The sequence below is a fragment of the Drosophila melanogaster genome, chromosome X (genome assembly GCF_000001215.4).
Source record: "Drosophila melanogaster chromosome X".
In the NCBI taxonomy this organism is placed as follows: domain Eukaryota; kingdom Metazoa; phylum Arthropoda; class Insecta; order Diptera; family Drosophilidae; genus Drosophila; species Drosophila melanogaster.
The window spans coordinates 16385135-16405477 of NC_004354.4; the positions used below are offsets into that span (position 1 = coordinate 16385135).

Genomic DNA, 20343 nt, shown 5'->3' on the forward strand with positions numbered 1-20343 from the left:
CCAAAGTAATAGCTATATATTATTTGATTTATTCCATTAACAATATTATATATTACCAACACGAAATAAGTGGTTGATGAAGGGCATTTTTGAGTGGCTTTTGGTGGGATTTTGAAACGCGAACGGTCACACCTGACACAAATTGTTTAGCTTCGCGGAGCTTTTATCTGTTTGTTTACGTTTAGCCGCAATCCAATTATTTATGTAAGCAGCCAACAAGTGTAAATAATAATATCCCAATAATAGCCCCAAATGATCAACATAAGCCACAGCAGTTTATCCCATCTTATGATTACTCTGTGTGTAAATCGGTGGAAAAATAAGTGCACCATAGGGCGGGCAATCAGTTTCCGTTGAGTTTTGAAAGAGCCGTCAGAATGCGATAATGGCGCTCTGCTCGCGAGAGTTTCGGTTCTCTAGAAAGTCGGACATTCTAATAATATATCAGGTTCTCGAGAGCAGCCCCCATACAATATAGTATAATATCTGGCCCAGTCTCCCAGTGTTCGTGCTGCACTCTGCTATCCATTATCCGTTTGCTCGCGTGTTAGACGTAGGTAATTTCCAGCTTAATTCGTTTATTTCTTACAAATATTTGCATTTATCCCAATCGCGTGTGTGTCCGGATTTGTAAGAGTGGCTGTTAACTCCACTCTCCTTAGCCAGCAATCTATGTGGCTATAGATTTTTACCATCTTGTACACATACTATATACATTATGTGCCTGCCGCCGACAAATCTCTTCCAACTTACGCCGCTCAAAAATAGCCAGGAGGCAGGCAACATATAGTATATGTACATAATAAACACAGCTGTGGCTAAAATATTAGCACTTCCAACGCTACCCATCCCATACATGTGTACATAAATATTTGCCAAGTGCCACAGACATTTCAAATTGAGACTTCGGTCATTAGCCTCCGCGATTTTGCAATACTTCGCTTGACTAGTCGTTGGACTACTTTTAAGTTTAGTAAGATTAGATAAGATTAGATGCCACTAGTCGGTATTACTTAGTTAGTTTGTTTTCTAAACGAAGACTAGATATGCTATTTGGAAATACATATACTTTGAAAACTTTTTGTTATACTAATCACTTCAAAATGATGATGTATTGTTTCATTATTTCTATTATTGAATAACTCAATAGGTAGCAAATCAATGCCAGATCCTAGGGGTGCTATTATCTTGGCCCCCATTGTCGATATAAACAATCGTACGTATGTATATATGTACTTATGTGTCAGGCTCGACCCGGCGCGCTTCTTTTAACAGCCCTCATGGTGAAATTTATTTTTGGAGGTGCGGCAAAAACAGCGCAATTTTTATTCGAATTTTTTCTATGTTTCGTCTGCATGAACACACAATCTGACAACTTCTACAACACATCCCCTGCACCATCCGTGCAGCGATTGCTGCAGTTCGAAAACCGCTTGAATTGCATTTGAAAAACAGCCCGCCAATACGTCGATACTGTTGGGAATGTAAGGAAACACTAGTTGGGTTAATTTGGTTAATTGTTGTGGCCACAAATCTGTGGGTATTTCGCGGCTATTTTGCCCAGAATTACACGGAATTTTCAAAAATATTGAAACACGAGTTTCCTACTTTTCAGTTATGTAACTTTTTACGAAGCATTGGCGCGAGTGTTCTATTGCATGTTTTTTTTTTTGTGGAGCAGCACTTATTTTATAATTATATTCATTAGCGAAGAAAGCCAAATTGGGTAGACTACATTTTTGGAATATATGTACATAAATTTTAAAGTTTTTTTTTCAATATTTTTTCAATATTTTGATTGAGAAGACGTAAAATTAATGAAACTACCGCTTCCAGATTATCATCCGTGAAGGCAGGACACAAGATCGGCTGTGATCATGGACCCGGAAGCATTTTTGGACGTGGCCAACCAGGTCATCAAGCTGAAAATGTTTCCGTTCTTCGACATCGCTCACAGTCTACTTGCCGCGCTGGCCGTGCGTGAGGACTTGGGCGCCAATGCCCAGGCGTTTTCGCGGAAGCATCCGCTCGCCTGCTGGCTCTCCACCATGCTGGTGATCTTCGCCGGCGGTATGGTGGCCAATGGACTGCTGGGCGAACCGATACTGGCTCCCCTCAAGAACACGGGTCAGCTTCTTGTGGGCACAGCTGTGTGGTAAGTTACTTCAATGATTGCCCGCTCGATATCTCAATTAAATGTCATGTCGCGCAGGTACGTCGTCTTCTACACGCCATTTGACATCGGTTACAAGGTGGCCAAGTTCCTGCCCGTGAAGATCGTTGCCAGTGCCATGAAGGAGATCTACCGGGCAAAAAAGGTGTACGATGGTGTGGGACATGCGGCCAAGCTGTATCCAAATGCCTGGATAATCATGATAATCATCGGCACGCTGAAGGGCAACGGAGCGGGATTCACCAAGCTGATCGAGCGTCTCATTCGTGGAGCATGGACTCCAACGGCCATGGAATTTATGCAGCCCAGCTTGTGAGTACTTCAGTCCTTCACGAATCCGAATTTGTGACTATTTTTGATTTCTGTAAAACAGCTACACCAAGGCATCCCTGCTGGCCTCGATCATCTTTGTGCTGGACAAGAAGACCGACTGGATCTCGGCACCGCATGCGCTCGTTTACTTTGGCATCGTCATATTCCTGGTCTACTTTAAGCTGTCTTCCATCCTGCTGGGCATCCACGATCCCTTCCTGCCGCTGGAGAACCTTTGCTGTGCCATCTTTTTCGGCGGCATTTGGGACAGCCTGGCCAAGATCCTGGGCCGCGGGCAGGCCAAGGACGGCGATAGCAAAGATGTTAAGAAGAGCAACTAAAACTATTTGTAGTCAGCCCCATCTTCCCCCGGACAAATAGTACTTAACGCTGCCAGCCAAAGCTAACGCCTAAAACGCACACAATTTATACATAAATAGCAATTTATAATTTATACATAACGAACGAGATCTTCCCATGTGATTCGATTCAGAAGCGCAAGCCAAAGACATTATTTGTGAGGCGTGAACATTTTTGCTCTCGAGGATCAGCGCACTTGGTTGGGTGTGCCAGCAGCTGTTCCTCGACTCCGACTCCTTCACGCCGAGTGTAAGCCCTCGAAAATTTTAATTTGTTTTGTTTTGGTAATTTGATTGGTAGGATTTTTTTGTTGGTTTTTTTTTTTTTTTTGGAGAACAAGCGCAGCTGCAGAAACCAACCACAGACTTATTAAGATGCCATACTTAAGTGCTTTAAACATGGCCCATACAGCTTATCATCTATAACTAAGACGACAGCCAATCATGATTTTAGACAGAAGGACGCCGAGTCTTGTGACTTTTGCCGCAAAAGCGCGTGCTCAACGAACGAAATGTGTAAATGTAAAATATTGAGGTCGTTTCCATTGCAGCCCTTCATTTTTTTTTTGTATACATTCTAAGAGTTTTTTTTTTGCCGAATACCCATTCGAAAACCGAATGATGATAGATCATTGCTTCAAGATTGTGAACACGTATTCAAGCTGAATTTAAGGCAATTGTATGAGGTGTGAATGTTTATTGTTTGCAATAAAATTAAACTACGATTTTGCTTGAGTTTCTTTGGTAACTTGTGCATTAAGTTGGGATTTAATGGTAGCCAGTTGTTGTAATCTGAATATGTATTGGATCTTTGGGCAAAATGATTTATCCTGCTACCTCTACGTTATTGTCAAATTTTTATTCTGCAATATATTTCGTTATAACGTATCAATCAGTAGTATATGTTTATACATTTACAATCTATACAATTGTTTATGGATTCGAACATATTGTTATTTCTGAAAGCTTAATAATGTAGGTATGTTAGTTCACAATGTTGAATTAAATGCTTTTGTATAAATGTTAAAACAATGAAAGCTCAAATGCGTAAGGAATATAATAAAATGATAAAGAACTTACAACATTTTTCAAAGCCTAGTGAAATTTTAGCGGCAAAAATGCTTATAATTAAATTTAGATAGATACATTGTGGATTTTTTTTTTAATTTTTCTTTCCTAATAGAAGAATAGGGTACTTTTCTTAAGAGATTATATTTAAAAAAATTGTTTACTCAAAAAGAATGTTATTTAAATTGGGCTTAATTGAGGTCGTCTTTGAATGGAAGTCGCCTGTAAAGCACGTTCTATTGTCACAATCTATACAGTCGTGTAATGCGCCTTGCAGTGAACTGAAAAAGATGAGCAACATGGGTGAGCAGGAGGTGTGGCAACAAATGGACTACGAATAGCTGCATACCAATAAATTCGGACACGGGATCGTTGTCGCCCTCGCCGCGCATTGTACCGGTGATCTCCTCGTTCTCCACCATCGGCAGGAACAGCTGCACGAACTCCGGCGAGTAGGGATGTGTGATAGTCTCCAGCACCTCGGTGACAAAGTATCGTATTAGCGAAATGTCTGTGTCCTCGATGGCGCAGCACTGCTTTATGTATCTGAGAACGGGTACAACGCAGCCGCGCGTCAGCAGGTTAACCATTCGGTCCAGGATCATTTTCTTCATTTCCAATTGAACGAGAATCTCCAGCTCATCCTGCTTGGACTCAAATAAGCGGATGAGCAGGAAGAGGATCTGCTGCTGCAAGGTGGGATGAACGGCGGCCACTTCATCCAGTACCGCCAAGTGCGTGGGACAGCTGTCTGTGGAGAGCTTGAAATATGAAGGCTCCATAACAACGTTTTCGATCCACCGAATGACACCAACTCCCACCACAGGATATCTACGATTAAAAGAGATCTTTACGTTAAGGGAAACCAATAATTTTTTGATATACATCGGTCGCCTTACTTGATGCAATTATACAGCGTTTGCAACTCGGCGATTAGCTCGGTGGATCCCTGGTCCACATTACAAATGGTGTGTGCCTTTTCGATAGCCTGAATGGTGCTCTTTAGCTCCTCCTTGTTTAGCATGCGCTCAGTCATTGGTCGCTTTTTGGCCGGCTGGTCGATGACCGCGGACGCGTAGGCTAGCAGAAACATATACTTCGGTTTGTGCTCGGGATTGATTTTAACGCCGGAACGAAAGAGCGCGTCTACCAGTAGCTCCAGAAACTGGGGGTTTCGTATCAAGTCGATGGGCGGTGGATCGGAACCGGAGTAGTTGCGAAACAGCACGGTGATATCGGCGGGATTCAGTGTATTGCGGGTGAGCATGGAAGTTAGGGCTTGACATGCTTGCGGATAGACTGCCGAACCATTCAGGGCCATTGTAATAGGCGTTACATTTTGATTGCTAAACAATGAAGCAAAAGAAAGGATTTATGTTATGACTAACTATGTGGAATCGTCAGTTATTTTCATACTTCTGCAGGGCGTATTTAATAATTTCCTGAGAGAGCCGCTTCATGTTGAACCCACCCTTCTGCTCCTGGCTGAGGACCTGGATGAGCACCTGGGAGTATACGTAAGTGTGCTGGCCATGGCAGACCATTCGTGCGCACTCCTGAATGGCACCGTGCACATCATCCGGATTGTTTAGAAATTTGACGATCGAGGTCTTTAGAACCCGCGAGAAAACCTCAATCTGCTGTGCCGCTGTCGAAATGGAAGTGATCTCGCTCTGGAAGCCCGCGTCCGAGATCAACTTGATTGTAAAGTTCAGCATTAGACAATCGGGATATTCTTCGGCCAGTCGGTAGATTAGCGAGCGCCACGTATAGTGGTCGATCATCTCGGTTAGCCAGTCGGGCGTCTCACCCTCCTCCGTGAATATGGTGTCCGCCTTCTTGGGATCGAAGGACTTAAGAATCATTTCCTTGAGATGATTCTCCACCATGGCCTGGACTTCGGTAACCTTGACGCCCGCCAGGATGAGCCATTCCGCAAGCAGGTTGGCCATCTGGGCCACCGCCTTGTAGTTCTCGGATAGCATCGATATAACCTCCTCCGGAGATCCGCCCGACTGAAAGTAGCGCTTCAGCTGCGTAAATATCCCCGGCTCCATGATGTAGTCCGGTGTGAGGAACTTCTCCAGGCATTCCTGTATCGTCTTCTGCGGATTGTCCTCAAGCGTTTCCTTCGATTGGGATGGGATAACATGATGTTTAGTTGTTATTTTTTATGGTTTATCTAGTAGCGTCATCAAATTGCCGGGATTGCCTGCCACGCCGTACACGCTCTATACTCAATTACCTCCGGATTGGTTTGTCCTTTGGCGCGGCCCTGCCAACCAGAGTCGTCGTATTCCACTTCCATTTTTTCTCAAAAACTTATTTACAATAACATAAAAATATTTTTCTTATTTTGATTAACTATGCATTTTTAGTGTGACTGTAAATTGTTAACCACGACGCGCACACCTACGCGGGTTATGCGCCGTTTACACTTAGCAAACTCTTCTGTTAATTTCATATTATGCAATGTAAATCTTAAATTTGAGGAGAAAAAGAAAATTGTCAATAAGTGTAAAACGCGGTAATGTAAACATATATTAACTAATTTTTTTTTAAATTAATATATGTAAAATCGCAGTTGGAACGTGGCTGTTATTCAAGAAAAAGAAGAAGAAGCTGCCAAACATATCGATAGCCACAAGTGCGGCGAATGCCGGCTTTCGTAAACAAAGGTCGCGTTTTTGCGAGTTTTAAATAAACTTGGCAAAATGTCGACACAACGGAAGGATATGTGGAAGTTGCTTTACAACCACGTAAACCGGAACGTAAGCAACTTTTCCGGCGTGTACAGCGTTATAGAAGACATATTGTGCCAGGAGCCGAGTCTGATAAGCTGTTCGTTGGTGCGGGAGCTGCACAACAAATTCCAGGACACATTCCTACTCTGGCTGCTCAACAAGCTGGCCAAGTGCCTTAGTGAATCTCCAGATAGCAGGTAAGATGAGCCACAAGCATTGGACTCCAAACTTATGACACACCGTTTTTCTGCTGCAGCGAGTGCATCAATCTTCAAAGGAAAATACTGAGCTCCTGCTGTTCCAATCATCCTAAGCTTTTTGAACGCCTTGTACTGGCCTATGTGGAAGCCATTGAGGAGACGCACCTTCAGCTAAGTTCCCTGGACCTCGGCCAATTGAGTAATGAGCGAAAACCCGCCATAACTGTAAGAATATTCCGATGCGATGTGGAATGCCTGCAGGAGTTCGATCCGCACTGCGCTATCGAGGACATCAAGGTGCCCCTTGAGCAAGCCGACATGTATGCCAAGAGCCTGCTGGAGGTCCTCCAGCATGCCCATCACATTGGATACGCCACGCACGGCGACATCTTCTCGGGCAGCCTTCATCAGGCTCTGCTAATCCTCAAGGAGTGCGACATGGACACAAAACTGGCCAGCTTGAATTACTGTCACAATGTCCTACGATCACAGTCGGCCAGCAGCTGGATAACAAATCCGGACGTTGGACATTATGCGCAATTAACGTTGGAGGCGACGGCAATCATGTGGTCGGCAGTAGCCAAGTGGCTGGACATGGGATGTATGACGCGCCAGGAGCTAAAACGGCTCAATATAACAACAAAGCTACTGCTAGAAGTTCTGCATATGCGTGCACGTCCAGCCCACCATCTTGGCTACCTGCTTTTGAACGAGATCCTTAGTTTGCCGACAGCCATTGAATTGGACGATGGACTGCTGGAGACCCTAAGTTCCTATATTCAAGGCCAGCTAGAGCATTCGGTTGTACCATTGGAGCAACTGGTGCACTTGCAGCAGCTTATGTTAAGCCATTGGCACTGCCACCCCACACATTTGGTGCCCATATTGGCGCTAATGGGCTTGAAACAGACTGAGATGCGCTCAGGAGTGGTCCAAGTGCTTACCCAAAGTCTCGTTGAAATCTTGAAGAAGGAAGAAGTATTGTCGAAGGATTGGCAGAAACTGATTGCTATTTTACGAGGCTTCAAGCAGCTGGAGAAACTAATTCTGTCACAGAGTCAGCATAAAATAGCTGAGCACGAAGGTCACATCGATTCCTCAGTTCTGGCCATGTTACCGCTGCAGTGTGAAATCATAAAGGTTGCGGATACCAATTGGAATAACCTTTCAATGCAGCTGGTTGAGCTGGAATCAAAGTGTTCCGCAGACCGAAGACACATACACTTGGAAATCTGCTCCCTTTTGATGCAAATCACCTTCATCCGGCACTTTTTAAAGACTCAAACGCAACACCAGCTGCTGGCCATTCTTCAGCGACATTTGAAGCTGTCCTACCTTTGCGCCATTCGCTTGGAGACACCTTCTAGTGTTCATACCCAAATGCAAAGCTTCTATGCCCAGCAGTACATGAGGCTATTTCAATCCGAGGAGACACAGGAGATATTCTGTAGCAACCTTCCGCAGTTGTACATATCGGGTTTCATAAAGCCGGAGCAACTGATGAAAGCTCTGCCCACCATTAACAATCGTAGTGGCCGCGCTCAAGTTATACGCCTATTGCTCTGCTCCCAGCCAGGTAAATTGAGTGTCTTTAAAGTCAAAGATCGCATTGAGCTATACTGCCCGAAATGCAGGCCACTGCCAAAGAAACTGCCAGGTATTTACCTCGGAAAATGCAAGCAACAGCTGCCATGTCCAGACTTTTCAAGCACCAACCTCGAAATGATAGCAAATGATTTATTGTTTTATCCCGATTTTGAATGTATTGCCCAGCATCTGGACCTTCTGTGCTTTGAACCCAATGTGATTCTTGGCCTGCTAAGAGAAACGGAGGCACTGCAAAAGGTTAGCGTTAAGGTTATCGGCCAGCTGGTCTCTGCGATGCGTGTGCGTTCGCCAGAATTCTTGGAGCAATTAGCCAATCTTGTTCTAGCTGCTATAAAAGCAATGCTAGCAAAGCCACTGACAGAGCAAAATGTGCTGCAGCAAAGAAGTATGCTCAACGTACTGACCGCCATTGCGCACATGGAGGATAATGAAATCTGGCTCTTTCACTGGTTCAAAATGACATTCTTCTTTCTGGTGCACACTCGCTCACTGGTGGCGCAAGAAGCTGTGCTGGCGGCCACCGAGATGTGTGCCAGCCAGGGTCTGCAGACGATTCATCTGTGGAACTGGTACAAGCGAGATGCTCTCGACCTCACCGTTCGCCTGGCTTTGAACGTTTATCTTTTGGATGGCGTACGCTTCACCCGATCCCTCCGAGCGGTGCGTAAATAGACGAACTTTTCTTCACTTCCCAAAATTTGACCGGTCTGTTTGCAGCTTACGAAAATGTTGGGATTCACGTGCGTTCAGGAGTTCACCTGCAAGTATCATCGCCTTCTGACTGCCATGGTCCTGCCGCATTGCATCGTGAATCCGCTTTGCAAGGGAGTTTTGGTATTGATAGCCAAACAAATGCAGAAACACATTGGCACCTTGTTCTCCATCTCGTTCCTGCGGATCTACACACACGTCTTCCTGACCGAGGAACCGGAGTTGGCCAATAGTTGCATCGAGCTGGTGGTCAGTTGCACCCAGTCCAGCCTGCAACAGCTAATGAATGCGGATGTCAAGGTGGGCAGAAGTTAATTTATATTTTATTATTTTATCTTTTATTTTATTTTATTTGATTTGGTTATCACTTGTAGCAAACGGTGGCCGAGTTGCTTATATATTTCAACCGAAACCCCACATTCGTGATGCGATCCTTTCAAAGCCTCTTGCAGTTATCAATCGGTTCCTTGGAGGAGTTGTCAAGTCAAACGGCGAATGCAGAGTTTGCGAATTTCATTGCTGAGCGTTTCCTCGGTGTGATCACCTACTTCGAGAGCTGCCTAAGTGAACCGTCTTTTGAGAAGCCATTGAAGGAGGAGACTTTGTACAGTTTGGGCCAGATTATGCGATTTGTGGGCTCCCAGCATGTCACCCAGTTTCGCTTCAAAATCATTGCCATGCTGAGTTTCGTTCACACATTGCAGGAGCCTCGTCTCCAGCGAATTTGCCTAAAGATTTGGCACATATTTCTGCATGTTGTAAATGTGCAGGAGCTGGGACCCTCTCTGGGAAGAATCGTGGCCACCTTGCAGCCTCTGCTGGCGGACAACGAGAGCGTTAAGCAGGTCAATGATCTGTACGAGTTCATAATTCTACGCAACGCCTCCATGCTGGGCACCTTTATAACAGATCTGTACTTTCTAGATCGCATGGAGAATGTTTCGCCTTCGATTCAAAAATGCATCAGAAGGCATACAGCCCATCTGGACCTTAAGGGATTGGCGGAGGAGGAGAATCAATCGCCACCATTGGTCGACCAGTTGCGTTTCCTGCAAAAGCACATAACCGATGAATGTCTCCAGGTACGCGTCTATGCCCTCCAACATCTTGGCGATCTGTTCGGCAGGCGACGACCCAAGCTAAACAGTACGATTCTCAGTGAACTACCTCTGGAGCCAATGCTGGAGCAGATCGTGAATGTCCTAATGGCCGGATGTCAGCACGATGACAGCCAACTGCAAATGGCATCGGCCAAGTGTCTCGGAGAACTGGGAGCCATCGATGCAAGTTACCTGCCCTCGAACTATAATTTTGCCAGTCCACAGCATTTGCCGCTCAACATTTTATCAGATGATTTTGCGGTTCTGGCGCTGACTTCGCTGTGCCGTGGCTATCAGTTCCAACAGAATACAAAGCACGTGGATAGCTTTTCGCTGGCCATTCAGGAGACGCTAGCCATTTGTGGCATCTCGCCCAAGGAGCAGAAGAAGGTTCAGCTGTGGCAATCGCTGCCAGCACGAATGCGTCAGCTGATGGAACCGATGCTTCATTCCTGTTACACCTGTGTCCATCGACCCAGCACTTGTCTACAGCAGCCGCTCTTTGGGAGCCACTACTCTCACAACTATTATGAGGAATGGGCCTTTCTTTGGGCAAGTCGATTGATTGACTACCTCCCATCCTCGGGAAGGCGCCATCTGCTCAGCTCCTACAAGCCGTGCATCAAGCGGGATAGTAACATGCTCAGCACATTCTATCCGTATATTCTGTTACACGCACTGCTTGAATGCACGACGGAGCAGAGGAATCACATCCAGGAGGAGTTCATGGCAGTTCTGCAAGCCAACGAGGAAAGCTCGAGCTCAGTCAGGGGCCGCCAGGAGCTTGGAGCCATTAAGGAAAATGCCTTCAAGCAATTCGAGTCTAGAAAGTATGCCGCTGGTATCAAGCCACTGGCGAGCACTTTGGTTTCGGATCGTAAGGAAGATTCGAGCCGTGTTCCTCGCCTGGCTGGCAAGCTGTGCGCCGAACTCTTGGATTTCCTGCAGCGCTGGCTAAGGGAATGGCAGAGAATTCATGGCCGGAGCACCGGCGGAAAGCCACCCGAGACGATAGATTCTAACTATCGAAAGATCCATGAGTTTCTCAATCTGATACCCAAGCTATTGGTATCACGAGCCAGCTACAATTGCGGCGAATATGCTCGTGCGCTTAGCTACCTGGAGAGCTATCTGGAGGAGGGCGAGGACAAATCGCAGAGGTTGTTGGAGCAATTCACATTCCTCGTTGAAGTGTACGGCTCACTCAGGGACCCCGATTCTGTGGAGGGAGCCGTGCAGGTTCGCAGCTACGACATGAGTGTGACGCAAGACATTCTCGTCAATCGACTGGTGGAGCGGCAGCAGGACATGATCACCTCGTACGAACAGCTGCTCTCCAGCACGGACCAGATGCAGCCGGATCACGTACGCGCCATGATCGATGCATATTTGAGGGACACCCCGAAGACAGCTCAGCTAATCGCCGACGGTCTTTGGCAGCGACTGTCCGATCGGTATTCCGATCAGTGCTTCGCCGAGTGCAAGTCAGAGTTACTCTGGCGCCTGGGTAGCTATGATGAGATGGAGGAGCTGCAGTCCAATTGGCCAGCTCAGTGTTCGCAAGGCTGTCTAAAGCTGCGTAGGCCACTAACCACGCGTATCGAATTCGACTCGTTGCTGGACGGGATGCGCGAATCGGTGCTGGAGGAGCTGCGTAGCTGCTCGGCAGTACAGCAGCACTCGTATGCCAATGCGTACGATGCTGTGTTGAAACTTCACTTGGTGCATGAACTGCACTGCAGCCAGGAGCTTGTGGAGAAGCTCGAACAGGATCGGGATGAGGACAATCAGGAGAAGCTAATGAAGAATTACTTCGACGACTGGCAGTATCGCTTGCAGATTGTACAACCGCAGGTTCGCATCCAGGAGTCTATATACAGCTTTCGGCGTAATATACTGGCTGAGCTTCAACGCCGCCTGACAGATCGTAACCATTTGCTGCCCCATCTCAAGACGGAGCTGGCCAGAATCTGGCTAAATAGTGCGCAAATCAATCGCAATGCCGGTCAACTTCAGCGTGCGCAGCTTTATATACTCAAGGCGGCGGAATATCAGCCGTCGGGGCTCTTCATCGAGCGCGCTAAGCTTCTGTGGCAAAAGGGTGATCAGGTGATGGCCATGAACTATCTGGAGGAGCAGCTATCGATCATGCGATCGGGTTGCCAGGGCAATGTGAAGCAGCTTGCAGCGGAGCAACGACATCTCTTCTTTCGCGGAAAGTACTTGCAGGCCGTATATAGTGCCGAGTCCATGCACCTGTGCGCGGATGCAGTACTGAAGTATTTTCAAGAGGCCATCGCTGTGCATCGCCAATCGGAGAGCTGCCACGTACAGATGGCGCAATTTTTGGAGAAGATACTCGAAGCCAGGCAGGGCGGCAAGTCGGAGCCCACTGGCGAGCAGGACGATATGCTGATCAATGTGATGGTCAACTATGCCAAGTCCCTGCGCTATGGCAGCGAGCATGTGTATCAGTCCATGCCTCGACTGATCAGCCTCTGGCTGGACACCACCGAGAGTTCCACAAACACCGAGCAGGTGAAGAAGATGAACGATTTGCTGACAAACTGCTGCACCGCACTGCCGACGGCGGTGTTCTATACGGTGTACTCTCAGATGCTGAGTCGCCTCTGTCACCCCGTGAACGATGTGTTCACTGTTCTCCGTAATGTGATAATCAAACTGGTGGAGGCATATCCGCAACAGTCGCTGTGGATGCTCTTGCCGCATTTCAAGTCGGCCAAGGCGCACAGGATTAAGCGCTGCAAGTTGGTGCTCACCGACAGCCGCCTGCAGAATTCCACATTCCAAAAGCTCCTGCAAGACTTTAATTCGCTCACAGAGCGTCTCATGGATCTCACCAACAAGGAGGTGACACTGGATCGCACGTATAAGTTGAGTGATCTGGACACTCGCCTCTCTAAGCTATGCAAACAGCCAGAATTTTCGCAAATACTTCTTCCCTTTGAGAAGTACATGCAGCCAACGCTGCCACTAAATTCCGACTCCAATTCAAGTGAGGGATCGCATCTTCCGGCAAACCAATCGACCGTCAACTGGTTTCCCTACCAGCAGATCTACATCAGTGGCTTCCAGGAGTCAGTGCTAATCCTGCGCTCGGCAGCAAAGCCCAAGAAGCTGACCATTCGCTGTAGCGATGGCAAGGACTACGATGTTCTGGTGAAGCCCAAGGATGATTTGCGTCGAGATGCTCGCCTGATGGAGTTCAATGGTCTGGTCAAGCGATATCTGCATCAGGATGCACCGGCCAGGCAGCGGCGCCTTCACATCCGTACATATGCCGTGCTGCCGTTTAACGAGGAGTGCGGCCTGGTCGAGTGGCTGCCCAATCTGGCGTCGTACCGAAGTATCTGTATGAACCTGTACGCTCAGCGAAGGCTGGTGATGTCCACCCGACAGCTGCAGAGTCTGGCTGTGCCTCTGCACGAATCGATAGAGCGCAAGCGAGAGGTCTTCACCAAGCAGCTGGTACCTGCCCATCCGCCGGTCTTTCAGGAGTGGCTGCGCCAACGCTTCGCCACTCCGCACAGTTGGTACGAGGCGAGAAATACGTATATTCGTACCGTGGCCGTTATGTCCATGGTGGGATATATCCTCGGCCTGGGCGATCGCCACGGCGAGAACATCCTGTTCGCCGAGGGCAACGGCGACGCTGTCCACGTGGACTTCAATTGCCTGTTCAATCAGGGCGAGCTGCTTCCCTATCCGGAGGTGGTGCCCTTCCGTCTCACACATAACATGATCGTTGCCATGGGTCCGCTGGGCGTCGAGGGCAGCTTTCGCAAGTGCTGCGAGATTACGCTGCGTCTGCTGAAGCAGGAGTCCAAGACCCTGATGTCCATTCTGCGTCCCTTTGTCTACGATGTGGGGGCACAGACGCGTAAAGGCGCCGCCACGGCCAAAATAACAAAGGATGTGCAGCGCATCGCCGATCGCCTGCAAGGACACGTGAGTAGAGTAGAGAATCATGTGGATCTGAATTAGCACCTAATGAATGCTTCTCCTTTTCCAGGTTAAACGACAGCAGGCGAACAGCATTCCGCTTTCGACCGAAGGACAGGTGAACTTCCTCATCAATGAGGCCACCAAGGTGGACAACCTGGCGTCCATGTACATTGGCTGGGGAGCGTTTCTTTGAACGTATGTAAGTGTTGTTATCGAGATCTACGGATTGTTCGATTTTATACATATATGTGTATAAACAATTCAAATTGAATTCATATAATTTGGCTCGACTGTTAATTGTTAAGTCGATTACATATGTATAAATGCTGGTGCATTTGACAATATAAGTCGTTCTGTTACACAAGTTAAAAAAACACATATTTAATTAAATATAGCTTCGTTAGTTGTTTTATACCATACATTAAAATACAATATTCATAAGCTGTCCATCGAATTAAAAGCAAACTGAGAATTGAATGGTGATCATCATTGCGTACTTTATTTAAATCTTTAGTAAGCGATCCTAGACTACTGGTTTGCTTTTGAGTGGCACTTTCCTGTACATATCATTAACGACCTTGATGACAAAGTCGGGCAGCAGACATGCCACCGAGCAAATGATCGTGAACAACCAGATGGGAAGTGAGCTGAGGAACTGATTGTAGACATCGTACAGCTCGCCACTGGTGTACAGGTTGTAGAGATACGTGGTCAGCATGAAGGCGGCAATGGAGGCTAGGATCATGGCAAAGTTCCGATAGGTCATGTAGTGGGCCACTAGCAGCAATTTCAGGTTGCCCACAATCACGATAATGGTGATGAGCATGGTGCCAAAGGTCTGGAAGCTAGCAGTCTGTCCGCCATTGAAGAGGACATTCGCATCGTTGAGCATGGCGTAGGTGAAAAAGAAGATGATGAAGCACTGGACAAATCCGTTGAGTATCCACAGACTAAATACTCCCATCGAGGCTTGTCTATTGTGCGCTAGTGGCTTGTATAGCTCGGGATGACTGAAAATGAAATGCGGATGTGGATCGATCAGGTTCAGACGATGCGATTCTATATATATCTTTTCTTACCTCAGCAGCGTCTCCTCACTGTAATCCTTATCGCAAATGGCCAGGACAGTGAAACTAAACGAGATATAGACGATGTCGAAGAGCCATAGATAGATCGAATTGTAAACGTTGGTGGCGGAGTATAGATCGTACACCTGGTAGAGGGCCATGCACCCAGTGATGATTATGTTCTTGTAGCAGTAGAAGAGCACCAGAAAGGCCAGACGCTGCGAGTTGTAGTGACCGTGGACGAGGAACAGACGGCGCAGCATTTCGAAGCGGGCAATCGAGAAGTCGGCACACCGGGCGGCTTGTTTACCCTCACGACCCGTGATCCCAATGCCAATGTGCGCCTCCTGGATCATGGACACATCGTTGGCGCCGTCGCCAATCGCAGCCGTAATGTACTTCTTGCGCCGCTTGATCAGCGTGACAATCTCGGACTTTTGCAGCGGACTAAGTCGGCAACAGAGCACCGCTCGGCAGCGTAGTGCAAGGTCGGCAAACTGACGCGGTGTGTGCTCCAGCAGTGCGGTTATAGTAGTTCCATCTACTATCAGCACCTCCGGCTCGTCATCGCCAATCATATCCAGTCGGGCAAGAAGCTCTGCTGGCTCAGTCGTATTGATGATGAAGTGCTGCTTCGATCCACGCGGAATATGGCGGCAAGCAAGTCCAATGTTGTAGGCCGTTTCCACTTTGTCGCCGGTGAGCACCCAGATCTTAAGACCAGCCGCTTGCAGAGCCTCAAGGGTCTCGCCCACGTGCTCCTGCAGTGCATCCTCCAAGGCAGTGGCGCCGAGCAGGTCAAGTTCTGTGAAAAGTGACGAGTTTAGTGCATTGCAATTGAAGCGGATGCGGATTCTTACCATTCTCGACTGTTTCATAGCAGCTTGCTATTAGTTCGTTCCTGTTACTCAACTGGGTGTTGGCCTTACGGTAGAGCTCTTCGAAATGGAATAACTCATCATCGGTCAGCATGCGTCGCCCCACAGCCATGGTGCGTAGGCCATTCTGGGCATATTTCGTTATCTGCGCGTCAGTTTGCTCCACGAGAGGACTCGCCTTGCATCTTGGAAAGATGGCACTTTCCGCTCCTTTGGAATATAGCCAGATTGTGTCGCTCTGATCTCGGACAATGACGCTCATCCGTTGTCGCTCCGAACTGAACTCCAGAACGTGCAGTCTCTTGAACTGCACCTTTTCTGCGCTTGGATATCGGCAGATGCTTAGGACATCATTCTCCTGACCCTCATACACTAGACCCAGACTGGCGCAGCCCTCGAGAAGAGCCTTCTCGTCGGGACTGGACGCCTGATAGCGATCAACAATATTTCTGCTCATCAAGTGACTTTGTTCCGACACGGATTCCGACGACTCCAGAGTCTTGTCTCCCACTTCCTGGAGTACTTCCACCGTATGACACACGGCCAGTGCCTCGAAAAGCACTGCTGCATCGGCCTTGGGCAAAGTGTAACGATATATTTATCTATCTATATGCTTTGATTGAAGAAATGCAGTACTCACATCCAGTTTCTCCAGTTCAAACTTTTCATCGGTGCCCTCGGAAACGAGATGGGTGTTTTGGAGCTGATAATTAGTACCTGGCACATAGCAATTGACGAATTTCATGAGGTTCTTGGTGAGTGTACCTGTCTTGTCGGAGAATAGAATATTGACCTGTCCCAGTTCTTCGTTCAGATTCGACGCGTTAACCCGACATGGCTGATCGGTTTCCTCATCGTACAAATGGAGATCGTTGTGCATGAAATGCATACCGAAGATGCGATACACTTCGATGTTCATATAGGCGGAAATGGGCACCATGTAATTGAAGAGCAGCAAAAAGGAGAGGAAGTCCTCAAAGATTTGCCACGCTGAATTGAAGTTGGTTGGTGGACCCTGGTAGGGCATGGTTGGCACAATCTTCGCCTCCTTGTGACTGCAGTTTAAAAAGATAATCGCTTATAAATAAAATGCATTTTAAACGTTTGTAATCTCATTCTAGATATACACCCACCGTTCGATGAGATACAAAACCACCACCACCACGATCATTCCCACGATGAGGGCCACCATAAATCGATTGATGTACTTCTCGCTGGATGCGGACTTGTTGCCAGTGTAACGGCTATTCAGCTGCAACTTGGTGTGCATTCCGGTGTAGATGGCACAGCCAACAACTCGTTCGGTGCTCTTAACTCGGACACCGCGCAGTAGAAGATTATCAATGGTCAGGGGCAGGGCGTCACCAGCGCTAGATCCTGCACCATCGTTCCCTGACCTCAACTCCAGACGACCATTAAAGGTGTAGAGATCAGCGCTAGAAGGCTCGCATACAATGCAATCCTTGCCCTGCAGTTCATGATCTCCGGCTAGCAAGTAGTTTGTTGGCACGCATATGGTCTTCAAATTGGTCTCTCCATCCAAATTGGCTGTGTTCACGAAGCATTTGCGATCCGCACTAGATGATTGGAGCAGTACAAGGTCACAGGGCACATCGCCATCGTTTCGCACCACCACAAGATCGCCTGGCACAATAAACTGCGAATTTATGATTTCCTCCTTGCCGTTCCTTATGACAGTTACTGTATATGGAAGGCGGTACTGATTCAAATGGAGAACCTATCATGACCACAAGTTTCATTTCATTTCCTACCTCTGGCTGTATTCACAAGCTTATCACTTTTCGATCTCGAGTAGTCTTCCAATCCCTCCTTTAGAGCCGTAATGATCATTACAAAGAGTAGGGGTAGCAGGGAAACCAATGGCGATATCGTTTCGTCTATTTGTCAAGGGATCGACCATTGAGAATTGTCCAATTTTGGAAGAGTAAACGTACTTACTTACGAAAAACGATACAATTGTAATGATCAGAAAGTAAAAGTAAACAGCCCGCCTAAACTGTTCGTAGAAGTTGAGGGGCAGGAATGTGAACCAGGTGTATTTGGTGGTCGTCACCCGATTGAGAGGCTTCTGCTGGCGACTCTCGATGCCGCCAATCTGAATCCGCAGCGGATCCGCAGACTTTTTCTTGTCAGCTCCCATTCGTTACCAGTATTTAATGAACTATATAGAGTGTAATATTTGCTCATTCGGATAATCATTAGGTGGTTGGCACGCGTGGTGCCTTTCGGAGCAGACGTTAGACTGAACTGAAGTTAGCCAGCCTGAATTAGCCACATACATAAATTGGCATATGATAAAGATAATGTTCCATTTTCCGCTTATATAAAACCTATTTTGGCTCCCAAGTGGCCCTGTCACAATAGGTATCCCATTGAAAAGAAGCCTATACTTATTTCCGTCGTTTTGCCGATGACAGATTAGTCCAAGCTAAGTTGTAGCTATTAGGCACGCTCGCAGCTTAGATTAGATGGACTCATGTCATGTCAGATTATTAATAATGAAATTGAATTTTAATATTTTTGGCTGCCATATCATCGATTTGGCCATTCCTCTTCAAACCATGTCGAACTGCTGTAAGCATTCAAAGATTGCTTCACACCAAATGTGCCAACGCTTTCCCTTAACTGATTAGTACTATCGCCTTTCTTAAATTCGAATATCAAATCCAGCTGATATCGGCTTACATACTACCCTAATCACTGGTCTAATCAGCTAAACACTTAGATTATAGCAGTGGCACTTGGGGCTATTTTCAAAAGTAAATGAAGGTCTTTGAGCTATGGACTCTCTGCTTCTGGGCATTCGTAGACAACTATAGAGCCGACTAGGCGATACCCTATAATTACTTCTTGTTTATTTGATATGTGGGCAAGAAAGAACTAAAAGTAAGTATTTTAAGCCCGAAAATATAGTGTAAATTATACCCAATGGTGTAATTTATAATCTATAATCTATATGATAAACTTTTTCCCGAATGTGGAAATGAATGTCGTTGTTGATTTTCGATCAGCTTAAAAGCTAACGCCATAAAGCTTTTGCTAAAGCTTAAATGGGTTACCGTCTCTGGCAAAGCTTTAACATAAAAAATTTACATTCTTTATTTTATTGAAATTCTTATAAAAATCAAGAGTTAATTAAAAAATAGAAAATTAACTTAAAACTGACATTGTTAGTTAGCTATGTTAAGAGGTATTAATAGGGCAAATATGGAGGATGCTTGAAAACATTCGATATGTTTAAAATATTACTCATCCGCCATGTTGGCTTATCCTCCATTGCTAGCTTATGCTTAAGATCATGGCCTCTGTTCTCCACGAATGCCTTCTGATGGGTGGTTTTCCTATGGCTCCAAAGTGCATGTAATTATCATATTCTGTAATTGATTATCATATCATACGTTTGCCATTCACAACTTACTTAATATCTCCTCCGTAATGGTAGCTTACACCAAAATGCAAAAATGCAACATAGATAGGATTATTATATTTGACTTCCTTTCTTTTCTTATCGTATAGTCTTCATACCATTCGCGAATAGTTTACCATTGACTCATGTCGAAGCCCGTTATAAGTTTCATCGGTCATGGAACATTCGCTTTTGGGATAAGTGAGTCAATGTGGAAGTTGCACGATTTTAGATAGGCTTGTCCGTAAGCCCCGACGGATATGTAATGTGTTCGTGTGTGAAGTCCGTTCAATGCGTTCAATGTTGAGCGATAAGATTGTTGTTATCGACATTATCTCTTCTACAAAACCGCTGGCTTATTCGCTCGCGAGAGCGAAAAAAACAAAATCTATATTAAAAAATAAACAAAAAATGAGCTAAGAGAGTAGCTCTGAGGATCGTATGGCCCAGCATGGTACTACCAACTATTAAAGAGTGCCAATGCACTGACTATGAACGCATTTAGGAATATGTATCTAAATGTTGGTAAAACCCCGGCCTGGGTGCGATATGGGTACGGTATGGGTTTGGCTATGGGAATAAATAATGGCGTATATATGCACACATATATATATTTATATATATACATATATATAATATACATGAACATGCATGGAAAGGTCCGCCAGGCTAGCCCATGTGAATGGCGACTTTGTTCGTGGTATCGGTATCAACAATTCTTCGACAGTTT

General features: G+C 46.3%; 4 protein-coding genes across 10 annotated transcripts; 2 read left to right on the top strand and 2 right to left on the bottom strand.

Moving 5' to 3' along the window:
• Nucleotides 1-143: 143 nt before the first annotated feature.
• On the top strand, nucleotides 144-3568 carry CG4239 (uncharacterized protein). Of its 4 annotated transcripts, NM_132894.3 has the most exons (5): nucleotides 144-204; nucleotides 1151-1216; nucleotides 1837-2155; nucleotides 2213-2485; nucleotides 2547-3568. In NM_132894.3, exons 3-5 carry the CDS (start codon nucleotides 1878-1880, stop codon nucleotides 2824-2826), a joined length of 831 nt encoding a protein of 276 aa, NP_573122.1. In that variant the 5' UTR covers nucleotides 144-204; nucleotides 1151-1216; nucleotides 1837-1877; the 3' UTR covers nucleotides 2827-3568. The 4 variants fall into 4 exon arrangements, with proteins under 4 accessions (NP_573122.1, NP_727972.1, NP_727973.1 ...); NM_167515.2 differs by lacking the exon at nucleotides 1151-1216 and having other exon boundaries at nucleotides 144-557; NM_167516.2 differs by lacking the exons at nucleotides 144-204; nucleotides 1151-1216 and adding an exon at nucleotides 344-553.
• Nucleotides 3569-3685: 117 nt separating this feature from the next.
• TH1 lies at nucleotides 3686-6304 on the bottom strand. 2 transcript variants are annotated; one of them, NM_132895.3, is made up of 5 exons: nucleotides 6158-6304; nucleotides 5329-6041; nucleotides 4812-5258; nucleotides 4262-4743; nucleotides 3686-4193 (listed from the first exon to the last, which is right to left on the bottom strand). In NM_132895.3, the coding sequence occupies exons 1-5, from the start codon at nucleotides 6218-6220 to the stop codon at nucleotides 4162-4164; spliced, it is 1737 nt and encodes a 578-aa protein (NP_573123.1). In that variant the 5' UTR covers nucleotides 6221-6304; the 3' UTR covers nucleotides 3686-4161. The 2 variants fall into 2 exon arrangements, with proteins under 2 accessions (NP_573123.1, NP_001285326.1); NM_001298397.1 differs by having other exon boundaries at nucleotides 4016-4193.
• Nucleotides 6305-6563: 259 nt separating this feature from the next.
• On the top strand, nucleotides 6564-14716 carry mei-41 (meiotic 41). Its single transcript, NM_078645.3, has 5 exons — nucleotides 6564-6853; nucleotides 6913-9124; nucleotides 9182-9475; nucleotides 9550-14244; nucleotides 14309-14716. Exons 1-5 carry the CDS (start codon nucleotides 6627-6629, stop codon nucleotides 14432-14434), a joined length of 7554 nt encoding a protein of 2517 aa, NP_523369.2. The 5' UTR covers nucleotides 6564-6626; the 3' UTR covers nucleotides 14435-14716.
• CG9981 (uncharacterized protein) lies at nucleotides 14648-19988 on the bottom strand. Of its 3 annotated transcripts, none has more exons than NM_001272682.2 (9): nucleotides 19655-19988; nucleotides 19363-19581; nucleotides 18146-18429; nucleotides 17959-18084; nucleotides 17320-17887; nucleotides 16827-17241; nucleotides 16169-16760; nucleotides 15321-16113; nucleotides 14648-15251 (listed from the first exon to the last, which is right to left on the bottom strand). In NM_001272682.2, exons 3-9 carry the CDS (start codon nucleotides 18345-18347, stop codon nucleotides 14765-14767), a joined length of 3183 nt encoding a protein of 1060 aa, NP_001259611.1. In that variant the 5' UTR covers nucleotides 18348-18429; nucleotides 19363-19581; nucleotides 19655-19988; the 3' UTR covers nucleotides 14648-14764. The 3 variants fall into 3 exon arrangements, with proteins under 3 accessions (NP_001259611.1, NP_001259610.1, NP_573124.1); NM_001272681.1 differs by having other exon boundaries at nucleotides 19363-19554; nucleotides 19626-19988; NM_132896.2 differs by lacking the exons at nucleotides 19363-19581; nucleotides 19655-19988 and having other exon boundaries at nucleotides 18146-18565.
• Between the last annotated feature and the right edge of the window lie 355 nt (nucleotides 19989-20343).

Excerpts from the sequence above, each read along its gene's own strand:
- CG4239 (NM_167515.2), top strand. The coding sequence starts at position 1,878 with ATGGACCCGGAAGCATTTTTGGACGTGGCCAACCAGGTCATCAAGCTG. Across the intron at positions 2,156-2,212 it reads CTTGTGGGCACAGCTGTGTG|GTACGTCGTCTTCTACACGC; the intron begins GTAAGTTACTTC and ends CATGTCGCGCAG. Across the intron at positions 2,486-2,546 it reads GAATTTATGCAGCCCAGCTT|CTACACCAAGGCATCCCTGC; the intron begins GTGAGTACTTCA and ends TCTGTAAAACAG.
- TH1 (NM_132895.3), bottom strand. The coding sequence starts at position 6,220 with ATGGAAGTGGAATACGACGACTCTGGTTGGCAGGGCCGCGCCAAAGGA. Across the intron at positions 4,744-4,811 it reads ACGCTGTATAATTGCATCAA|ATATCCTGTGGTGGGAGTTG; the intron begins GTAAGGCGACCG and ends TTTTAATCGTAG. Across the intron at positions 4,194-4,261 it reads TCCCGTGTCCGAATTTATTG|TTCACTGCAAGGCGCATTAC; the intron begins GTATGCAGCTAT and ends CATCTTTTTCAG.
- mei-41 (NM_078645.3), top strand. The coding sequence starts at position 6,627 with ATGTCGACACAACGGAAGGATATGTGGAAGTTGCTTTACAACCACGTA. Across the intron at positions 9,125-9,181 it reads TCACCCGATCCCTCCGAGCG|CTTACGAAAATGTTGGGATT; the intron begins GTGCGTAAATAG and ends GTCTGTTTGCAG. Across the intron at positions 14,245-14,308 it reads CCGATCGCCTGCAAGGACAC|GTTAAACGACAGCAGGCGAA; the intron begins GTGAGTAGAGTA and ends CTCCTTTTCCAG.
- CG9981 (NM_001272682.2), bottom strand. The coding sequence starts at position 18,347 with ATGGGAGCTGACAAGAAAAAGTCTGCGGATCCGCTGCGGATTCAGATT. Across the intron at positions 18,085-18,145 it reads AATTGTATCGTTTTTCGTAA|ACGAAACGATATCGCCATTG; the intron begins GTAAGTACGTTT and ends CTTGACAAATAG. Across the intron at positions 17,242-17,319 it reads GTTTTGTATCTCATCGAACG|TCACAAGGAGGCGAAGATTG; the intron begins GTGGGTGTATAT and ends TTTAAACTGCAG.